General features: G+C 44.1%; 1 protein-coding gene across 10 annotated transcripts in view; it reads right to left on the bottom strand.

Annotated features, from left to right (window-relative positions):
* Positions 1-22,544, bottom strand: part of NEO1 (neogenin 1) — a 577,741-nt gene that overhangs the window by 75,382 nt on the left and 479,815 nt on the right. For 6 of the 10 annotated variants that reach the window (XM_078685036.1, XM_078685045.1, XM_078685037.1 and 3 more), the window contains exons 15-19: positions 21,878-22,072; positions 20,781-20,876; positions 19,431-19,654; positions 18,267-18,405; positions 3,399-3,506 (exon numbers count right to left, since the gene is read on the bottom strand). In XM_078685036.1, the coding sequence (XP_078541162.1) occupies positions 3,399-3,506; positions 18,267-18,405; positions 19,431-19,654; positions 20,781-20,876; positions 21,878-22,072 (762 nt within the window). The remainder of the gene's footprint in view (positions 1-3,398; positions 3,507-18,266; positions 18,406-19,430; positions 19,655-20,780; positions 20,877-21,877; positions 22,073-22,544) is intronic. The other 4 variants (XM_078685038.1, XM_078685042.1, XM_078685040.1 and 1 more) reach the window with 1 other exon arrangement.

Genomic DNA, 22,544 nt, shown 5'->3' with positions numbered 1-22,544 from the left:
AGGAGAGATGTTATCAGGACACGAGAATTAACTTGTGTGCATCAAATGCCAATACAGGCCACCTGATCAATGCAAAATTTGAGTTTGTGCAAAAGGACAGCTCCTTACTGCCCACACTATGTATTTGCGACGCTTGGGAAAATCACATCTGCCCAATGTCATGTTATTTAAATGGTGGACCCCCTGGCACCCTGACAAGCAATTCTTACATCAAACATGTCTGCCATGTTATAGTCAGCAGATTTCCCACATTTTTGCAACAATGGTCCTGTTGCTCTCTTTTAACATTCCTTGGGTAATGCCTCCAGATAACCACAGAATTCCAAGAGTCCACGTCAGAGCAACAGAAGCACCAGAGTCCTCCGTGGCTTGAACAGTACCGTAAGAAACACCTTGCGAGGGGATAACAGTATGTAGTGTTGCCCTATCACCACTGAGCCATGCATGCTCTGTAGAGTGCAACAGGATATGATTGGTATGGAAACCGTTATGTGCAGACACAGTAGCCACTGGCAAGCTTTCAAAGTGATGGGGCATAAAAAACCAACTTTGTTACAACTTCTTTGTGTTGTTTAATGACTCTTTCACCATAAGGGCTGGTGGTTAATTTATCATCAGAAAGGAAGTGATTGGAATGAGAAAAATAGCATTTCACAAAAGGAACCGCAGTAGGCAAAATGTGACAGTCACATGACCTGGGGAAGGACAATATTGTAGTCCCGTGAAGGGTGGGATTCTAGATGCAATATCTCTTAAGGACTTCCACTGGTATTTTGACTATTTACTGTTCTCCCCCATTTTGTAGGTCAGCTGGTACATTGGCTAAATGCACCCTTATTGAAGAGTATGCAAAGACTGCCAGTTAGAGGTGTTTTAAGCATCAGATGATGTCTTGAACCGAGGCTTATCAGGGCTGCTTGTGGTGAGTACGGCAGTAGGGGGCAAACTGTTTTCATACTGGCTGTGCAATAGGCCTTTGTGGAGAGCATATGACCCTCCTTAAGAATTTGCAAAACTTAAGGTGACAAATCTAATGATTCAGGGCTGTAACTGTGGGATGTTGCAGCAGACTCAGATGTCAGCGTGTGATGAGGTCTGAGAGAAGACGTAGCTTTTCGTGGAAATGTATGGAACCATCCAGAAGTACAGAGTACCAGGGCTGTCTGGGCCATGTGGGTGCTATGAGGATGAGCATCGTGGGTCATGCCATATTTGTGTTACTACATACAGCATTGGTGGAAGTGGAGGATAATCATTAGCAAATATGCTGACCAATTTGTCCATGGAGCATAGCCTTTAGACTATGGGTTTAGGTACCCTGGGACAAAAGTTTGGAATTTTGTATTTGTGTTTGGCAAAGAGGTACACTACAGGAGTCATGCAGTGGTAGAAACAGTGCTGAATTACCTGAGCATTGGCTTCCAAAGTATGTGTTTGTTGATACGTCCTGCTCAGCAAGTCTACAAAGAAGTTGTTCACTCTGTGGAGGTGTTTCGCCGGGAAGAGGACTTGGTGAATTGCCCAATGCCAGATTGCCTTCGCTAACCTGAACCGCTTTGGTGAGTTTGTGATACCTCGCTTCCAGAGGTAGCAGACCGTGGGCATGCTGTCAGCGTGAATGAGCACTCTTTTGTGCAAATCATGTTTTTACACTGAGCAATACCTGGACTGCCATAATTTCCAACACAATGGTGTGGAGACTCTGTTGATGAGTAACCACTGATTGTGCATGGTCAAGTGGCTCAAATGTGCTCCCTACTCTTTGGGAAAGAAGTCTTTATTGATGGCTACTAGGGGCTGAATGACTCAGTCAGTTGCTCCACCACTACAGTCTGTGCTCAACACTGGCTCCACCAATACTAGATCCTGCCACTGGCTAGTCTTATGACCACTGCCTTGCAAGGCACTCCTGCATAGGGTACATATGTAGTAAAAGCACTTGGTACTATAGCATGGAAGGTGTCATTTCCAACCATTCGATTATCATTATCACCTTAGTTTTGTGTGTAAATATATTTTTTATTTTGAAAGTTTTATATAGCGCGAACAGGATCTTTGCAGATATCAGAGCGCTTTACAAGGGCATGGGGGTAAAAAATACAAAGTAATAAAGCGTATATACAGAGTAATATATGAGGTAGTTAGGTACAAGGTGCAAGTTACATAGGTGGGATAAAGGACATGAGGTAGATAACAGGTGAGGTAGTGTCGGTACACAGTGTATAGACAGACAAATGCGTCAATAGTATAAAGTGCAATAATAAGGAGCATATACCTGCTTAAACGTGTTTAGAATATTTAGAGTTTAAAGGAGGGAACAGTTGAGGTAGGTGTGAGCAGGGTGTATAGTCCCACAGGTGCGAGAGTAGTAAGGTACGTTGAGAAGGAGAGGGTAAAGTGTGCAAAGTCAACCAGGTGCGTCAATAATATAACAATATAACAATATACATAATCAACCAAGTGCATCAAACATTATAACAAAATACAAAGAGTGAGCGTATACAGTTAGGTTGAGGTAGGTGTGAGCAGGGTGTATAGTCCCACAGGTGCGAGAGTAGTAAGGAACGTTGAGATGGAGAGGGTAAAGTGTGCAAAGTCAACCAGGTGCGTCAATAATATAACAATATAACAATATACATAATCAGCCATGTGCATTAAACATTATAACAAAATACAAAGAATGAGCGTATACAGTTAAGTAATTAGAAAATACGGGTGGCACAGTAGACCAGGGTCGGGAAGGACTTGCAAGGCAGATTCATGAGTGATACGGAGCAATAGATCATGTGTATTTTGCCATGAGGATCGCTTTAACTTCCCTCTTAAATATTGTTTCGGAGGAGATGAGCCTTGTTTCCGGAGGGAGTGAGTTCCAGATCCTGGGTGCCATTCCTGAAAAGGAGCGTTTATAAGTTTTTTCCTTCCGAAATCTTCGAGGTTTCAGCAAAAGATTGTTTGTGCCTCTAGTAGTTCGGGAGCCGCCCGAGATTGTAAATATACATTTAGTTTCCTTAAATGTACCCTGCCTTAATAGCTTATATTTGTGTTCTAAACCTGCCAAATGCACATACCCTTCACCAAATCAAATCTAAAGTACAAGATTGAAAAGACAAATGAGCGATGAGAAAGTTATGTGATGTATTCTGCAGCAGATTAATTCTCCATTAAACCTTGCTACAGAAATGAATTCTAGAACAGTGGCCACCTAGTTGTAAAGTTGCACATCATGACTCCAGTAAAGCCAAAAGAGCAGAACATGAAACATCCCTGAAGATCAAGTGACTAACTCAAGAAGTGAGAAGTAGAAATATCCATAAGAATGTTGCTGGCTCTTGTTTTGTCACAAAGTATCATGATTCACAGTGCTAACATACAATATTCCTACATCTCACACTTACCAGTGATCTTGCCATTGGCCTCAGACGGGGGTTGCCAGTTTACAATTATTGTGCGCGGTTTCCCTTCTTTGCTCACCACTGTGACATCTTTCGGTGGTGATGTTGGAACTGGTGGGAATAGAAAATATTAACAGTCATGGGTAAAAGAAGGTACAAATAGGAAGCTGGCTCTTTAAATAGTGACCAAAAAAGAGGTTCACTGTGTAAACAGTCCGGGCAACCCTTGTTGGTTTACAGAGGCAATAATGATAACACTAAATGCTCTCTTTTTAGGCTGATCAGAGGATAGTACCAAGCATTTGTTGTACTCACAGATGCAATACATGAGACACACACTCCAGGATAAATCCAAGACCAATTTTGAAAAATAACTTGTGCTTTTATATACATTTTGATACAGAGAACTTCGTTATCAGGCATGTACTTTTTTCAAAATTGAATTTCACATGTAAGTAAACAATTTACTTAAATGCATCTTTACGCAGCAATGCTTCCCTATGTGAAAAATTAGTTGCATACAGTTATTCATGGGCAGTTTCTGTGGGTCTCCTTTGGTACTTAGGGGCGAAGGGGGCAAAGGTCCAAAGTACCATCAGCAGTTACTTCTTAACTACCCTTGGGCACCCGGATATAGAGATGCTGGTCCGGTTGGTAGCTGTGCGCGTTACGCCGGTGGAAAGAAGGGAGGCCACCTAGAAACAGGCTGCAAAGGGGGACTGGGTACAAGTGTGGGAGCTCCCAATGGGTGGCTCGGGTCACAAGGGTCCTGGGAAGAAGGGGGCACAGCCGGTTCGTTGGTATTTGAGCTGGGGCCCGCGGGCGTAGAGTCGATAAGTCAGCTATGCTCTGTGCATCCTACGGCATTGCGGTTGTCAGTCTTGCTGGTTGAGGATGCAAAATCAAGGCAGCTGAGCGACTCTGGAGGTGGATCTCTGCAGTGCTGACATCCCTTGACGGCTGCTTGGCTTCGGTGTAGAGGCAACCCATTGGACTCTCAAGGGCTGTTTGCGGAAAGGGTTCAGGTACCCAGAGTATTGGGCCTGTGTGTGTCGCTTGGTCCTGGTGTCCTCTCGCTCGGTGGTGGGACAGATCTGAGATTTCAGAGGCACAGATCCCTAATCCTGGGGTGCTGCTGTGTCGGGCATGCCAGGGAGCGGCAACTCGTGAACCGGACTTTGCTTCTTTGGTGCCTGAGGTCTGCAGTGGAAGAGCTCCTCTACCCAAAAGAGATTGCAATAGCCCTTGGCAATTTGCGCAGGGCAAGCAGTCTCCCAGCGTTTTTAGAAGATATTCAGCTGCAGGACGAGTCGCTGGTGATAATTGCGGAGATTGGGGCAGGCAGGCAGGTTTTGGCACCAAAATCCACAGCAAATCTTCAGTTCTCGTTTTTCTTGCAGCTTTTCTTTGTCCATTTCTTCTGGATCTGTCAAATTTAAGTTCCGTGCATCAGGGGTGAAACTTAGGGGCGTTAAGGGGAGTGACAGTTAGTAGCCAATGGGCTGCTTACCTTTAGGGTGATTACTCCCTATATATGACCACTTCTTGTGGGAAGTGGGCATAACCCTGACCCAGAGAACCTAATTCGCCAAAACTAAGACCAGGGAATTCAAAATTCCATGTTCACATTAGGTAGCCCACCACAGAGGTGAAACTAGCCTGAGGGTGAAACATGCCTCCATGCCTAATTTTTCCACCTATCCTGGTGTCAAATGGGCCCAGGGCAGGGGATGTCATTTCCCTTGTCTGGGGAAGCCTTAGGTCACATATCTCAGGCAGCAAAGGCCTTTGAAGCCGTCTGCCTTGAATGCTGATCACTTAGCCATCCGGCTGGAGCAGGCATTCTTTCTGCCTTCATGCTCTCACCTGCAAAGGGTAAGAAACCTGTCTGTGGTGCGGGCTGGTCTACACCAGTCAGCCAGTACACTAGTAGTCGGTAGGTTTTCAGGGGATACCTCTAAAATGCCTCTGGGTACATGTATTGATAGATCTATCACTGGAATCATTGTAGGTTTATTAATACGAGAGGTTTGATTCCATGCATCTCTAATTTCAGTGAAGCCATCATGTAGATGGGGATCTCGTAAATACCAGTGTCCAGCACATGTTCTCAAAATGGCTTCCCCGTTCACTTGTAATATCTAAGAATCGACTTAGACATCACCGAGCCACATCTGCTCTTGCAGATGTGCACACACATGTAGTATAGTGCACCCTGCCTCGGGGCAGTAAGCCCTGCTGTAGAGGAGGTGTGCCATGGTATGCCTTTACTTTCCTCTGCACCATAGCATGCAGCCTCCAATGGAAGTTTGCATGTTGGTGCTGAGTTGTCTCTTAGGGTTGCATAATACATGCAGCAGCCCTTAGGGACCCACTTTAGCCTCTTTGTCCTAGGTACCAGGGGTACGATTTACTAGGGACTTACAGAGGGTACAAAAGGTTTTGCCAATTGGGGAAACAATTGTACAGCATTAGGGAGAGAGAGTGGGCACTGGGGTGCTGGATAGCAGGACCCCAGCGCTCTTCTGTTAAAGTGATTAGATACCAGGCAAAAAGTGGGAATGACCATGTCAAAAAAGGGCACTTTGCTACAGTACATACTGCAGACGTTCTGAGAGGCACTAAGAATTTTAAAAAGTGATCTGAAGGAAACAATAGTCTCTGCAGTGGGACACTACTTACAGCAGCATTTGGATATTAGACCGAAAAGGCTTTCTGCAGGGAATCTGTAACCTTGATTAGAGAAGGTATAAATTCCATATGGGCGCACAATAAAATCTCTTGGCACCAGTGGGATAGATCCAATATTGTAGTGCTTTCCAGGCCAGATTTATTTTATCCTACAGAATAATTGCGAGCAGGACATAAAATTCTAACTTGTATCCTATTGCTGCTATGTGTAGGTTTTGAAATTAGGGACCTACTAGGTGTTACTTGACAACTGCAGAGTAGCCTAGAATAACGTATGTTTTATAGTGGTCATTTTGCTTTTACTCCTGATATCTATTATGCCATTTGATTTTTTTGTCTATTTTATTTGGGTTTAACTAATTGATTGTGGACCATGTGACACTGGTTGACTCCTAGGATCACGAAAAACTCCTACTGGCATGGACTACTTAGACAACATGACAGACCATTTTAGCCCACTTTTAGGACTTTGAGGTTTTAGTTGTTAATGGTTTTACTTATTTAAGCAGAAGGGGCATAACGCAGGCCCCCACAGTGCTGGGGGCCCAAGCTCCAGGGGGCCTTCTCAACACAGCACTCGGTCCCATAAAGAGAGCTCCTGATAGAGTCCGGAGGGGGCCCCTCCAAGTACCTTACAGGGGGACCCCCTCAATTTTTGTTACGCCACTGCTAAGTAGGAGGATGCTGCATTATTTAGGACCCTATTTGATGTCTATATATGGGGCATTGTTCCTTGTATATATCAATATCTGCAATTTTAATATGTATTTTATCTGCACTTTTATGGCAATTTGGATGAAAAAAAAAAAGATTAACTACCACAGCAGAAGTTTTTTTTTTTATGAAGAGCATTGCTGCTATCTGCGCTAAGTCTATGTGATCTGTATATTCTCTGACGTAGCAAAATCAGAGAGAGGGGAAAGATTACCTTCATGGTGATTGTCATTTTGTTTATTCTTTAAAAAATCTCCAAACCGTTATTCACGAGAATCCCTGCATACATGTTATCCCGGTTTCCCTTATGCCTCAGTCTTTCCTACCAAAATTCTAATTGATTTATTCAGACTCGTGAGTTTGCAGCAATGAATGTGCTCTGAGGATGTGCCTGTGCGAGTTGTGGACAGAGGGAGAGCAAGGATTAGAAGTGCCAGCATAAAAGTATTTTTTTCATAGTTCTGCTAGTCTTCCTTCCCAAATCGTTGGACATCTCATTGCACAGCCTAAAATACTAGGTGATGAGAGCGCATACTCTCCTACAGCGGTGAAGAGAATTTGCAGAATTTTACTTGGTGGTACGCTGCAGGGTTACATAAAAACTCTGCGGAGTTCCGCAAATGGGCGGAAAGAGGCATGTTGTGCTGCTCGTGCCCTGATTTAACGGCAGGAGTGCGTTATATGCTGAACAATCAGTGCAAACTGCACCATGCAGCGTGCCAGAGGGCGCAGGTACTCAAGCTGATTTTGCTGCCGCTCTAGTAGATTTTCTACCCGAGTGGCAGACTTCTGACTAACAGTTGTGACCACCCGCATTAGAAAATTCTTGCTGGATGTCCTTTAAGCATCCAGGAATCGCACTGGCTCGACACTCGCCAACTAACCGTCACAGAGCTGCATGCAAGAAAAAATTCTGTCACGTGGTGATTGGCAGAATGTGACCAGAACTCTGATTCAGAATATTTTGCCCACCTGGACCCTCCTGCCCCATATACAGATCACCTTTCTTGGAATAATCTCAGTTCTGTTTCTCCAGAAGCCTGCATCGTTGCCAAATCTCCACCTGGCTGCACCAGGGGCCCCCAAGCTCTCCACATTTGTGCAATATTTGCTTAGGAAATAATATATTTTTGGGGAAATTAGAACACCTAAACCCACAAAAGACATCTGATAGCTGTCCAAGTACCTTGCGGAATATTTAACAGAGCTATTTTAGAGGTAAGGGTTATAGTGTAGTGTGTTATTTTGAACAATGCCCTCCCAACCCCCTTCCAATATTTCTGTAGTATTTAACAGCTCCAGATCAAGAGCAAGTCACCTGTAAGTTCTTCTCGTAAATGGGGGATTTTTCTCTACTAGGCACCACAGTTTCTCTATTGTATAGTACACTTGATATTAATGTTTAAACTATACTAGCCTGTATTGGGCCGAAATTGCTATCTCTCTGGGTGCCATTAGTGCCGTCTGCCCATTCCATGTCAACTTTGGTGATATTTTTGGAAAGACTTGTACTTTGACTTAACAGAATATTTAAAAGTCCTGATCTGTAGAGGTAATTCAGGAAGCAGAGGAGTCTTAAGTCATAGGATACAGAACAAATCTTAATGAAGGCTTTATATGATCTGGAGCATGCTACAATTGAACATTTGTCAGCAAAACTGGGACGGTTTAAATTGAAGGTATCAAAGACTGGGTGAAGTCCTGTGGTACCAAATACAGACAAAACTGTTGCCTGACTGGTGCCCAAAGCCGACATGTATGGTATCAGTAACAATTTCCGATTTTGGTCTCTGCTTTAACTTTCTTGTATGCTTTTTGTGTTTCTGTGCAAAAAGAATCCTCTATCCTATTCTGTTCCTGAAACACTTAAACGTTTATTTTTCTAATTCTCTCTCCGTCAACTTGCTCTGCAGCAGATATGGACTTGTACGGAAAGGCTTTTTTCCAGACTACTTATAGCAGCTGCACCAGTCCCAAGTAACGCTACAATTAAATGGTACAGAGACAACGGGAAAGCAAGCTAAATATCACCCTAAATGGATTTTAACAGAGGCCAATCCACCTTCTTAAGTGACTTACTGCTAAGAATCGAATTTACCCAAATGTTTAAAGATTGTGTGTGGTGGAATTCCTCTGCAGGAATACCCCTCCACTGCAGCACCTTGTAATTGTATAGACTTATTAATGCATGCATTGTTAGAATTTATCACAGAGCTGTACACATCAGCAACAACTGTGATATTTGCACCTATGACACTGAGTAGGTTAATACATTTCAACACAGCAAAGATAGGACTTTTTTGTAGTATTCTTTGGAACATTTTTATATTCTCAGCATATCTAGTGTTGACAGGAAGCCAATTCCATACATTAAAGAGATTCTAGTTGTATAAGTTATAGGAGTTTTACCAGTGATGCTTCAAAACACTGTCAGGTACCATACAAACTGAAGTTGTTTAACTCAGTGTTTTCCCAGTCTAGGCACTGCATCAAATGTCACAGCTTTCTTGCAGCTACAAAGTCAAGGGTCCCCTTCAGTAGCCATCACTTAGACATAAATGTCAGTGCCCCTAAAGACAGAGCACAGGATGTACACTGGTTAGCCAATGAAACGGTCTACCACATCCTGTGCTCTTCTTGAAGCTCGTCCTGAACGGAGCACAAATCTTTTAAAGCCAATTAAAAATTGTAAAACGATAAAACCTACACATGGAGAAAGAAACAAAGCAGGGTGAAGAAGCACATTTGAAAATACATGTGTGATACTGGAACTACAGCAAAAGAGGATCTCACAGGGGTTTACTGGGTGAAGGCTGGCTAACAGAAAAGGAGCATTTATAGTTACAGGAATGCTCCATTAAACATTGGACAGTGAACACATTTTCCAACAAACTTTCCAATTCCACTTCTTGGCATATGAAATCCCCAACAAGTCTGTGTTCTTTTTGTTAACATAAGCCCATTGTCCAACTGTAACTGCAAATTGTATTTTATCTGCAGAGACACTGTATGCAGTTACAACAGAAGTTTATCTGAAGAAGAATACAATATACACAGCTACATTTCAGAGTCGGAAGTGCCAGTGACCCATATAACACTGAACTCGTGCATGTAAATATGCCTATTTGAAATGTAACTGTGTATATTTTCTATTTTTTTTGTTAATCTTTTTTTGTAAAAGTGTGTTGTTTATAAAGTCTTATCCACCAAAATGCTGCGTTGACACCTTGTAATTTATACCAGACTAGAGAATCTTATGATATTAATTAATTTTATTGATTGGTGAACTTTGCCACATATATACTACGATAGAGCTTAGAGGGACGACCGGTGCACCGACGGAGAGTGCGGTGCACCCATTAACCTGAGCTCGTGCCAGGTGAGGTGGAGTTGTTCCTTCCCATCAAGTGGGATGAGAAGATGACTTTACATACACTTTCAGGTGATATGGTTTATGTTATTTTGTTCTAGCAGTAGCATTAATGGTCCCTAAGAAGCAGCAGGAGATCGCTAGACTCCGTGCGTCTGCAGAAACATGTCGACCTTATACCTTTAGTGGCTATTTGTTAAACCACTGTTGCACTGTTTTTATTGATTTAGGAGTGTGAGGGTGTCTATTAAATTGTTTTCCCGATCACTACTTAATTTTAGAGCCTTTTCTCTTTCTTTTCACAACACACATTTCTTTCAAGCACTGCTATTCAGTTCCCCACCAGACACGCCATTCTGTTTCACATCTGTAAACAACATTGTGGTTTTTCCTGCGCCTGGCGTAGTCATCTGCCAGCACAGGTTTTTTTACCCTTAAATGTGACAGAACCCATGCACAAGAGATCCCAGATGATGAAGGGCGGTCTCGATGGTAGACTGATGGGAACTCGTATATTTTAACAACTATTTCCTTTGCATCTCTATTTGGGTACATTGTTTGTTTGTTTCTTGACTCTCTGTTAATTTTAGGTTGGTGTCACTTCTGTACAGGGGGCTTAACAGTAGGGTCTATAAACTTACCCCTGGGACCTCCTCTGTGTGTAGTAGTTAATGTATTTGCTTCATAACAAGAATCACAGGGAAAATATTTTGTATAAGAAAATAATTTTAATAAATGAGGCATTTTACATATAACTATGTTCAGTTTTTAGATACCAGTGACTGGGAGTAAGGATATATTGTGCCTGAATGAGATTCTATAAAATTATCTTTTAGAATGGAGAACTAGAGTGAATGACAAAAAAGGGACTTTTTCTGTTTTTACCATATATTGACCCTGCCCCTTTTGGTTGGAAGGGCATCTCTCCCATTTTGTCGGGATACTAAATAGGTTCTACCCCTGCCTGCTGACGAAAGTTGATTTCAAGGCGGTCTGTGTCTCCATACTCAAGAGCAAACTGGTTGCGACTTGTGTGCAGATTTGTAATCTTATTAATGGATAGAGTCTAATCACGGAACAGGAAGGATGAGAGAGTCGGTGAGGAATCTGCAGATAGAGTCTCTACCAGAAAGAAAGTTACCAAAAGTAAGTAACATATTATTCTGACAAGTGACTTCTACCAGCAGATTCCTCACCTCCTGAAAAGGTACAAAAGCAGTATCTATTTGGAGGCAGGTATGTGAATGGACTTAAACCAGAAAGTCCTGCAGGACCGAGCGGGCAAAATGCCTCTCTCGGCTAACTTGACTGTCCAAACAATAGTGCTTCGTGAACGTATGGAAGGACGCCCAAGTAGCTGCTTGGAAGATGTCTAGGAGAGGGACTACTGCATGGTAATGCAGTGGTAACAGCTTTGGGCTCAGTAGAATGAACATGCAGTCATTCCAAAGGCTGCTTTTTAGGCAATGCGTAGCATATCTTAATGCAGAGCATTATCCAGAGGGAGATGATTCTCTTTTATACTGCCTAGCCATATTTTGTTCCAGAGAACCCCACAAAGAGCTGATCGTATCCCAGTGTTTCTTGGTACGGTCAATGTAAAAGCTGAGTGGTGTTTTGGGATCCAATCGATGGAGCCTCTCCTCTTCATTAGAAGGGTGAGGTGGAGCACAGAACACTTGTAGGGTGATAGCTTGACCAATTTGGAGCGACGCCACAACTTTTGATAGAAATGATGCTCGCGCCTTCGGAAACAGTTTGTATGGGAAGAAGGTAGTGTTTTATTTATTTATTTATTTATTTGTGTATTTTATAAAGCGCGCAGCTACCCCAACAGGGTGTCCCGGCGCTGAAGCTCAAACAGCTATGCAATGGAAGAGGCAGCTTATCAGAAGAGGAGGGTTTTCAGGGATCTGCGAAAAACAGGCTCTGATTGGATCAGGCGAAGAGAGATCGGGAGCTTGTTCCAGCGGCTTGAAGCGCCCACTTGGAATGTTTTGCCTCCCATGCGCGCTTTTTTGAATCTCGGTACGACTAGCAGCAGTTTAGAATTGGAGCGGAGGGCTCGGGTGTTGCGATAAGGACAAAGACATGATGTAAGATAGGCTGATCCATGTCCTTTTGTGCTCCGGAAAGCCAGGGTCATGGCTTTAAACTCAATTCTCTTGTGGACGGGCAGCCAATGTAATTTCCGCAAGTGTGGGGAGATGTGCTCTCTTAGTGAGATGCCACTGACTAGCGGGCTGCAGCATTTTGGACTATCTGGAGCCTGTGGCACAATCCCGCTGTGAGGCCGAGGTACAGTCCATTAGCATAGTCCAAATGCGATGTAATGAGGGCTTGGACTATTGTTTTCCTAGTGTTGCTGGGCAAATAATTGATGAATTTTTTTTATCAATCTTATTTTGCCAAAACAGGCCGTCGAGACAGTTTGAATTTTATTGTGGAAATATAAGCACTTGTCCCATCTAACGCCTAGGTTTCTGACTGAGTCTTTAGGGAGGGGGGCGGGGCTCAGGTCAATTGGCCACCAAAGATTCGAGTCCAGAGGGGAGGGTTGATTAAAAAATAGGACCTCGGTCTTTCCCGCGTTGAGTCTTAGATCGTTAAGATCCATCCACTTCGCAGTATCCCTGAGACAGTTTTTTAAACGGTCAAAAGTGGTCGGGGAGGGGTCATCATAAAAAAGAAGCTGAATATCATCAGCAGAAGAAGTCATCTTAATTCCAGTCAGAGATATTAATTCAGCCAGGGGGGTAAAGTAGACATTGAAAAGAAGCGGGCTCAGTGAGGAGCCCTGCGGGACACCCCACTTAAGTGGCCTGCTGAGGGAAGTAAAGGGAGGAGTATGAACTTGTTGTTTGCGGTTGGACGAGAAAGAAGCAATCCAATTGAGGGCAGTGCCTTGAATGCCTATGGATCTGAGACGGTTCAGAAGGATCGGGTGAGAGACGGTGTCGAATGCTGTCGAGAGGTCCAGCAGCACCAACACCGCCCTCGATCCCCGGTCTGACACAAAAAACCCGACACGGACCGACACGTTGTGCCGAGGGGATGGTGACGAGGAGCACAGTCTTACTACTTAGGAACCGTAAGGGACAGCTGTAAAGCGATGCAAACGGAGTGCACATCAAGTAAGTGAGGACGAGATTAAGGTCTCACTGGGGAGAAGGAGAAAATATACGACATAGCTCTTTTCAAAATTGAATCACAACTGGTAACTTAAACGTGGAGGGATTATCTGCAAACAGTTAGGAGGCCGAAAGGGCATAAAGATAACTCTTAACTGTGCCCAAAGCAAATCCTTGGCAGATAAGAGAGAAAAACAGCACTTCAGATAACTGGGTGTGATGGGGGGTCAATCTAGTGTGTGCCGCACTAAACCACACATTTGTCCCAACAACAGACCTGTATAGATTTAACTGAGGGATACCCAGCTGCCAAGATGATATCAACCACTTCCAGAGGAAGGCTCAAAGTCTTCAGCTGTCACTGCTCATTCTCAACGTATGAAGGTGGAAACTGCAAAGGGCCGGGTGCAGAACCCTGTTCTCTTGCTGCAACAAATCCTCCCAAATGCAGCCTGATCTAAGGACATGTGCTTAAGCCCAAGAGTTCTGTATACCATACTATCTGTGCCCAATCCAGAGCCCCAAGAATGATTTAGGCATGGTTAGTCCTGATCTTCTTGAGAACTCTGGCATGAGTGCTAACAGCAGAAAGGCGCACAGGCGTCCCAGGTTCCACTCGAGGCTTAATGCATCTCAGAGCGAAAGACGACTTAGAAACTCCAAAGCACAGTAGTGCTGACATTGCGGGCTCTTGGCGGTGGAGAACAGATCAAGCCAAAGTAATTGCCACTTGTGATCTTCACCGTACCAATGGATCAGTTTGTCTGCCCTGGTTTTCAAAACCCTATCAGGGGGTTCACCACTAGGAAACTTCCATGTTGGTTCAGCCATTTCCAGAGGGGCAGAGTCTCCTTCTTCAGGGTCAGAGACCCTGCCCTGTTTATTCCAATACCACATGGCAGTGGTGTTCACCATGAGCACCTGAACTCGCCCCCAATGACAGACAGAAGGCTTTCAGAGTCAATGTAGATGACCCTTCACTCCAGAAGGTTGATATGAGCCAGGAGTACGCTGGAAACCAGAGGCCTCTGATCTCCACCTCTCCCAGAAGCGATGCTACCGTCACCACAGTCATTACTGGGTGGGGTTAAGAGAGCGTTCTGACTCAACTGCGGTCCATCAAATGTCACAGCAGATCTTTTGCAGGGTCCTCTGAAATCTGAAGGTGGTTGGAGAGGTAGCCTTGAAATTGCTCCCCCTGGGACTTCATATGTCACTGCAAGTGCCATGCGGCGTACTTGACCAGAGGAGGTCAACGTACCCAGTAGCCTTAGAGCCGACCTCACTGAAATCCAGGACCAAGGTTTAACAATCTGGATCATAGCCTGAATGTCCTGGACTCTCTTTGCTGTGAGAAAGGTATGAAACCGTACTGTGCCCAGAATGGCTTTAATGAAAGGTGACATCGTAGAAGAGTCAGATGTGACTTCAGCACGTTGACAGTGAACCCCAAGAATGACAGGAGGTTCGCTGTAGCCTGCAGGTTGTTGAGGACTTCGTGGGGCGAGTCAACTTCAACAGCCAGTCGTGGAGGTAGGAGGAAGACTGGCACCCCTGACCTCCGAAGGTGTGCTGCCACCACCGCCATCACTTTCATGAACACCTGAGGGGCACTGGTGAGACAAAGGTGAGCACAGCAAACTCAAAATTATTTTTTCCCTACTACAAACCGCAGGTAGCGCCAGTGGACTGGCAAGATGGGTGTATGGAACCAGGAATCATGCAGGTCCAACGCCCACATCCAGTCTCCAGGGCCTAGGACAGATAGGACCTGGGCTAGGGTGACCATTTTGAATTTCTCCTTCAAGAGTAAGATGTTTAGAGGGCACAGTTTTTAATAGCCCACAGGCCTCCATCTCTCTTGGGCATCAGAAAGTAGTGGGAATAGCAATCACATCATACTCCTGGCGCTGGCACCCTCCCAATAGCCCCTTTGACCAAAAGGGCCTGCACTTCCTGCTGCAAAATGGAGATATGGTCCTCTGTCACGGAGGACCGGTGGAAACAAGGAAGGGTAAGGAGTATCCCCTGCAAACGATCAGTAGATTCCACCGTCTGACCCAGGAAGAATCCGTGGATTCTGCCTTACAGGGAGTGACTGTGCTCCTGTAAGGGCACGCTAAAGACGTTCAGTAGGTGGGGCTGCAGGGTGAGGGGTAGACTGAGACGCCTGCTTAGCTATTTGCAGGGGTGGTGGGCACCATGTGATCGACAGCGAAACTGATGGGCTCTTCTCTGAGGCTGGCGGTAAGGAGCCCCTCAACCAAATCTACAAAAGGAGTGGTGGAATTGTGGTGAGCGTGTTGGGCAGGCAGTCCCAGAGAGCATGTGGTACCTATGCTCTCTTTAAAGAGCTCTAGAGCCGAATCCGCTTCGCCCCCAAACAGACTAGTCCCGTCGAAGGGCATGTCCATCAGGGAGGATTGGACATCACCTAAGAACCCAGTCGATGGCAACCATACATGGTGGTGAATGGCAATACTGGAGCCAATGGCCTGCACGATGATAACCGTGGTGTACAAGTCAAAACGAATCTTGAACTTGGCTGCATCAGGACAGTCTTGAATAGACGGTGGGGGAATAGGTCGGAGATCTTTGGACACACCAGGGAGGACTTGCATCCCAGAGCCCCAAAGAGTGTAGGAATAGCATCATTACAAGCAGCTGGTATTATCAGATCAAAGTGCCAGACTTGTAGAGGAAAACACACCTTTCCCAAATGTTTCCAACTACTTAAATTCCCTGTCTGGGGGAGTGGTAAGAAAATTGTTGGAGTTAGAACTGCCTGTGGAGTCTTGCACAACTAGACTTACGGGGGAAGGGTGCTGCGAGAGAAAAGCAGAGTTGCAAGGATCAGGGAGATGATATCGCTCAATTTGCTGATTGACTAGGGGGCACTGCGAACGAACTTATCACCTGGGTCATATTCGCTGAGTGAGTACCGAAAAGGGAATGCAGAGTGTGTTCTCTCCCATTTGGAGGCAGTAATTTAAGTGGGGGAAGTTGCGCCTGGGGAGGTATCGGGAGCTACTTTGGTCGACGTCATACCAGAGTGGAAGCGACATATCAGGACCTCCTCCGCCATCAATGGAGTCAACTTCGAAGTGCCTGGGGCCAGCATAGGTCATGGTGCCAGAAGCGGTATCAGGACTGGAGCAGGAGGCAAGACATGCTCGGAGGGTCCAACTGGTGATGAGGGTTAATACGGCAGAGGTAGCCCAGATGGCGGGCTTCTCAGCTTCTAGGGGCCTAACGGCGTGCCAGATGGAGTTGATAGGGATTTCAAGACCATAAGCATAGCTGTGCTGAACCCTTTGATCGGATGTGGCATATCTGTTGGCCCCGGACTCCCGGGTTGTGCCAGAACCAGAAGTGAGATTGCCTCTGAAGGTGGCTGACTTCGGGAACGAGAACAAGTTCTTCAGCAGCCCCGGCACCCGTTCAGGTGAATGCAAGTGGCGCAAGGGGGAGGAATCCCGCTTAAATTGTTTGAGCTCCTTTTTAGACCCACCCGATGATTTGAACCGTGACAAAAATAGCATCTAGAGCAGCATTGTTGACTCCAGGAGCAAGGTTTTGACAGGGATAGCTCCAAGTTGCAGTACCGGCGAGGAGTCTTTTTATGTTTGAAGATGTAAATCTTCGGCTTTTGGTCCCTAATGGCCTTTGGGTTCCTTAACTAGAATTTGCTGCAGGCCTTCAACAGACATAGCTGGTGGGGATCTGCCACAGACATTTGCAACAGAGTAAACAGGGCAAAAAAACTACTTTTTTTGGGCAGATATCCTTTGCATACTGAAGAAAAATGTCTCTGAGAGACACGTAGGGTGGTCCTGATCTGCATCTGGTGGCCCGGAAATTAAGGAACTGGTGGTCAGCAAGCAGTGGTGACACCTATATAGGCTCTGCACATTATTTCAAGCATCAGTGCAGAGATGGCCAGAGCCACCTAATGGCGCTAAGATATTGTTGAAAAGTTTCCAGATGCAGTCTGATGCCTGAGGAATATTCGAAAGGAGATGAATCTACAGGTAGAAGTCTTGATCAGAAAGTTAGGCTTCAGATTGTAAGAATGGAGATAAAGGTTATGTAGCTCATAGATTCTACTATTACGCACTATTATATGGCTCATTCTGTGAGACTACCAATATATCATTAAGAAAAGAAGGTGAATCTTCATTTAAAAGGAAAGTCAAATCCGAATTTGAGACATGGACGTCATTTAGGGATTGCAGCTATTGCTCCTTGAGACCCCGGCCTCAGGAGATGGCAAAATCAGGAACAGAATGACAGCTCATCCTTATGGACAAGGTTTGGGACTCTACTCTCAATGATTTCTGTCTTGCTTATTACACTAATAGTGAATAACATATTATTCACTATTAGTTTAATAAACATAGATTACAGTTAGATGGAATATGACTTTCCATGGCAGCTGAGGTAAGTAAAAATGCTTTTAAATGTATGTTGTGTACGTACTTGGGAGCAAGAGAATGTTTGTGTGAGAGCTTGTCTAAGTGTGAATCTTTGTGTATGTGTGTGAGTGAAAGTGGAGGTCAAAGGGTGTGTGATGTCATTGTTCCTACCCTTGGCATTTTAGTGAATTGACACCCATGATTTGAGAACAGTCTTCATTCAATGACTTCCAATTACAAAGTGTCCAATTTTAAGAATACTCACCTGAAAACACCAAAATCATTTTTCGATGGTGCAATCCAAATTCCCTAAATATGATCACATGGCACATCCTAAAGAACACGCACACTGTCAGTAGAAGTAACAACTCTGGCTCCATGCGTGTTACAAACATTATAGAAATACAATTCCAGCATAGCACAACAGCCAATCCTGCAATATCCTGCTCTTATCCTAGAATGGTTATTTCTTGAAAACAGTCAATGGCTTCCTATTATCATGCTGACTGAGTGAGGAGAGATAATTCAGGAGTAGAGTTGAATAACATACCTAATTCAAATGTTGTTCCATGGGCAGTCATACTCCATGTGCTCGACCTTCTGCCTTTGGTAACCATTACAGAAAATTCATACAATGTATTTGGTTTTAGTCCAGTAACTAAATATCCCAGAATTGTTGTGTTTGCCATCTGAAAAACAAGGAAGTTACAGGAGATATGTGATCTCTAATAATCATGATCATTGCCAATTTTTAACATCTGCCCATGTTCCAGGACTTAGAGTGTCTCCATAGACACCTTACAATACACAGCCTGCTATGCTCAAGCCCACCAGTTAATGTTTACATAAGGAAAACGTGTACATCTTAGACACCATGTACACTGTTGGTCAACAATGACTTTTTTCACAAAGGGACACTTATGGTTCCTAGACAGGCAGACAACCTTCCTGCCTTTAAACAGGGCTGAAGCTGTCTGCATACAATTATGACCTCTACACAGGCCGCCAAATTCCACCTCTATACATAACCTCTTAATACCAATTGGCTCTACGCTTCGGAGTAAGCTACTTGGCTCTCCCCCTCAACACATTCTGCTGGTCAATGCATATCCTCAACTGAGCATGCTTCTACCGTTACTTTACGATTTATATATGAGCATATCGGGTGTACACCTCTGCCCAAACCAACTTATCTCCTCCATCAATTTGCCTCCTGCTCCCTAATGTTATTCTTCATTTAGAAATATGCACAGCTCCCGTTTCATTTCCTACTCACTCTGTGCATACCTGATTCCACTTTCGCTACTTTGTGACAGTCTTTTGTACCCGTAACTCCTCTAGTAGTTTTTGTGCAAATATGCTCCTAACAGTTTCTCCCACTTTCATCAGCTGATTTTCTACAGCCTCTGAGGCAAATGCCTTTACTTACACATGGCTTTGCCACCTTACACCAAAATAACATTGCACACACCTACTTCCTCCACTTACACCAAACTTCTCTATATGCTGCAGTACAAATACCAAAATGTTGCTGTTTTTAACCATATGCATATGCCATTCTGCTCTCCTTCAAAAAAGGCTCATCTGCATACAACTGTCTAAAACCTTTCTACACAAGCCCCTCTGCCATATTCCACCTTCTGCACAGGCCTCTTTACTGCCTCTGCCAATAATCTTCTCATTGAACATCCCTTCAACCTAACTTAATCCTCACCTTGTACTTTGTGTTGGCTGGGATGTTCGTTTTCCAGCGAACAGTATAGAAGCGGGCATCATTGTTCTTCTGGCTCTTTGGCAGCGAGTTGTCCGCCCAAGAAATCTTTATCGTATCATGGGTGAGTATTGAAGCTTGAACTCCCACAGGAGGCATCATGGGGGTAGGATCTGGCACTGGAGTGTATGGAGCATTAATAACAAATGAATCAACTTCGGATGTGTCTGGGCAGACGGGAAATTAAGGAGAGAATGGTGGGGAAACAAAAAGGGCAGGAGAACAGGGCCAGAGAGCATGCATATTTTGGGGGAGGAAGGCAAGGGAAGTTGGATTAACAGGAAGGGAAGGAGGGGACAAACATATATATAACAATACAAAAAGTGGAACAAATTATGAAACCAGAACAAATAGCAATAAAAGGGAAATACGAGAATCCAGATGAGGTTAAGGCAAGCAGAGGAGAGAAAAAAAAGAGTCTGGAGTTAGTAAGCAGCATTAGTACAGAAAGACTCAAAAAACATCCCCAACCTGTCCTTTCCACTATGCTGTCCCTTCTGCAGCAACATGCCAGATTCCTTATAAACTGGTCCCAGGACTTACAAATTACTGAATACATATTAGTTCATGTTGGTGTCTGTGCGCCAAGCTCTGAAAATGAAGGGTGTATGCAGAAAACATGTCAGCTCCAAGAGGGCTGATCTCCCTGAGACAGGGCAGGGACACATGTTGAGGCCATACGCCACTTAGCAAGGCACACTCCATAAGCAAGACAGTCTCAGTTATGGGAACAAGGCGAAATAAATTGGTTTCTCATCCCTAAGGGTTAGTCAGAAGCCTTATCAGGTGGCAGCCGGCACTACAGAAGACATTCTTTAGCAATTGAGAGAAGTAGACTAGCACTCTTCCATAAAATGTATGTGTAGTATGCTGTAGGAGGAGTGAAGTCGAACTATCATCGGGAGGGGGTGGGCCACTAAAGAGTTCTGTGTTATGAATACATAGTTCCACAAAATGGATTCTTGGGACATTCAATGTTCCACAATACTAAATTCCGAAAACATCAAGTGATTTTTTCATTCCCAATATTACTTTTGCCCTTTTTTCCAAAGATTAACAGTTGAAAGTCAACACTAGGCAGCAGCCATCTTTCTCCCTTCTAGCTATTCTCTTGACGCATTTTAAGTAGAAAGAAAATAATTTTTGTGGACCACACCTTGTAATAGATCCACAAAGTAACAAAGCAGAGGGCCCTTTCTGAGAAGTGAGTATCAGAAGACCTTATGTGAATAGACAACAATGTTAATTCCCTGTAGTAGTAGTGTCCACAGGGCGTTTTACACTTACACATACCTGTATTGGTCCTGGTCACTGCGCTCTCATAGAGAGGAATTCCTTCACCCACATTATTGTAGGCCTTCAGTGTGATGACGTAGTGTGAACTGGGATCTGTGGAAGACACAATGCATGCAAACAGAAAAACATTATCTCGATGACATAACATTGACTCCCTATGACAAATCTGAACAAAATGCATGCACTGATCTTGGAGAGTTGCATGCAGAGTAGTCAAGTGGGGTGGAAGCGGGGCAAAGGGAAGACTGGATTACCACTGAAAGTCACATATGGAATTACTGGAAAGCAAGTATACAAATATACTGCTGTGGGTCCACAGCCTATGGGTACTGCAAAGAGGGGAACTAGATACACAGCATGGTTAAAGGTAAAGCTCTATGTCTGGGTACCCACTAGGCACAGTTGTGGGTAGAATGACTGGGCACTTCATGTGGTGAATGTCTGCTGCAGGTATGCAGACTATGTACAGTACATCACCCAGTGTGTTCTGGGGCGCCAAGAACCCACAGGGAGTCCTGGGGAGAGACTTCACAAATGTAAATTTGACCTATATTGCTGCACTATGACAAAAAACTGAAACAGGTGCCAGGTCTTGAAACCTTCAAACTAAAGGCCCCTTTTCAAAACAATTCGTACAAAAGACAAGTTTTCGTCTTTTAGAGAGCTGAGTAGAGGTAGAAAACTTCACCTTGAATACTATGGTTCTCAATTTTGGCTGTTTACTCAATGTACAAAGTTATGTTAGAAGAAACAATAACACAACTATGCATACTGAAACACAAAAGGCTCATATCAGATATTTGGCAGCCACAAATACATGTGTCATACAAGAGCATGTTTTATGACTAGAACGAAAGATCAGGAGCTTGAAGCATGTGACTGACATAAAAGCACCACACTAGGGCTAGAAGGGATAAGCAAGAAGGCCAATGGCTAGGGTATGGAATCATAATTCTTATCTCTTGGGTACAAGGTTAGGTAACCAGATAACTCAGTTCAGCGACATAGAACAAGGAAGCAATTTCTGTACTGTGCAATATGCATAAATAATGTCAAATTGCAGACCATGTGTACTAATAAAGGCTGACTCTTACCCAAGTTTTCAATGGTGTAATAGCGCTGCTTGTGGTCCACCTTTATGGTTTGTGCGTGCGGGCTGCCAACACCATAGCCAATTGCGTAGCCTCTGACAACGATATTCTGATTTTCTGGTGGTGTCCAGCTAACCACAATGCTTGTGATCAGGGGGCGTACATGAAGGGAACTAGGAACATCAGGCACACGGGTCTCTAAAATCAAGAGTCATTTATTCAGAGTAAGAACAGATATTAATAAGACTTTGCCACTAAGTCACTTTACCTATGTTAGTGTGCAATTATTTACAATAAACCTATTTTGCATTACATTCTTTATGCTAACAGGTTGTAGTTTGATAACTCAACCAAACTCAATTTAGGTCACACCAAGTAGTACATATTGTCCTTGGTGCTCACTGCATGAACAGCTGCCAAATGCCCACATCCTGTTTACAACGACGTAATTACGTGCTGGGATTCTATTGAGCCCATACAATGTTTAACGTGAAACTACAGTGCTATGGATCAAAATGTTAGGCCTAGATGGCATACTCTTATTCAAATACACACGTTTTTATGTCACCATGCAGGTAAGCAGACTGTTAGAAAACAAACAGGCAAATCCATAATGTGCAATTCCCGACAGGCCAACTGTGTCTGGCTTCAGTCAATCACCAATCTAACA

The sequence above is a fragment of the Lissotriton helveticus genome, chromosome 3_2 (assembly GCF_964261635.1).
Source record: "Lissotriton helveticus chromosome 3_2, aLisHel1.1, whole genome shotgun sequence".
Classification (NCBI taxonomy): Eukaryota; Metazoa; Chordata; class Amphibia; order Caudata; family Salamandridae; genus Lissotriton; species Lissotriton helveticus.
This window is presented reverse-complemented; position numbering and strand designations above follow the sequence as displayed.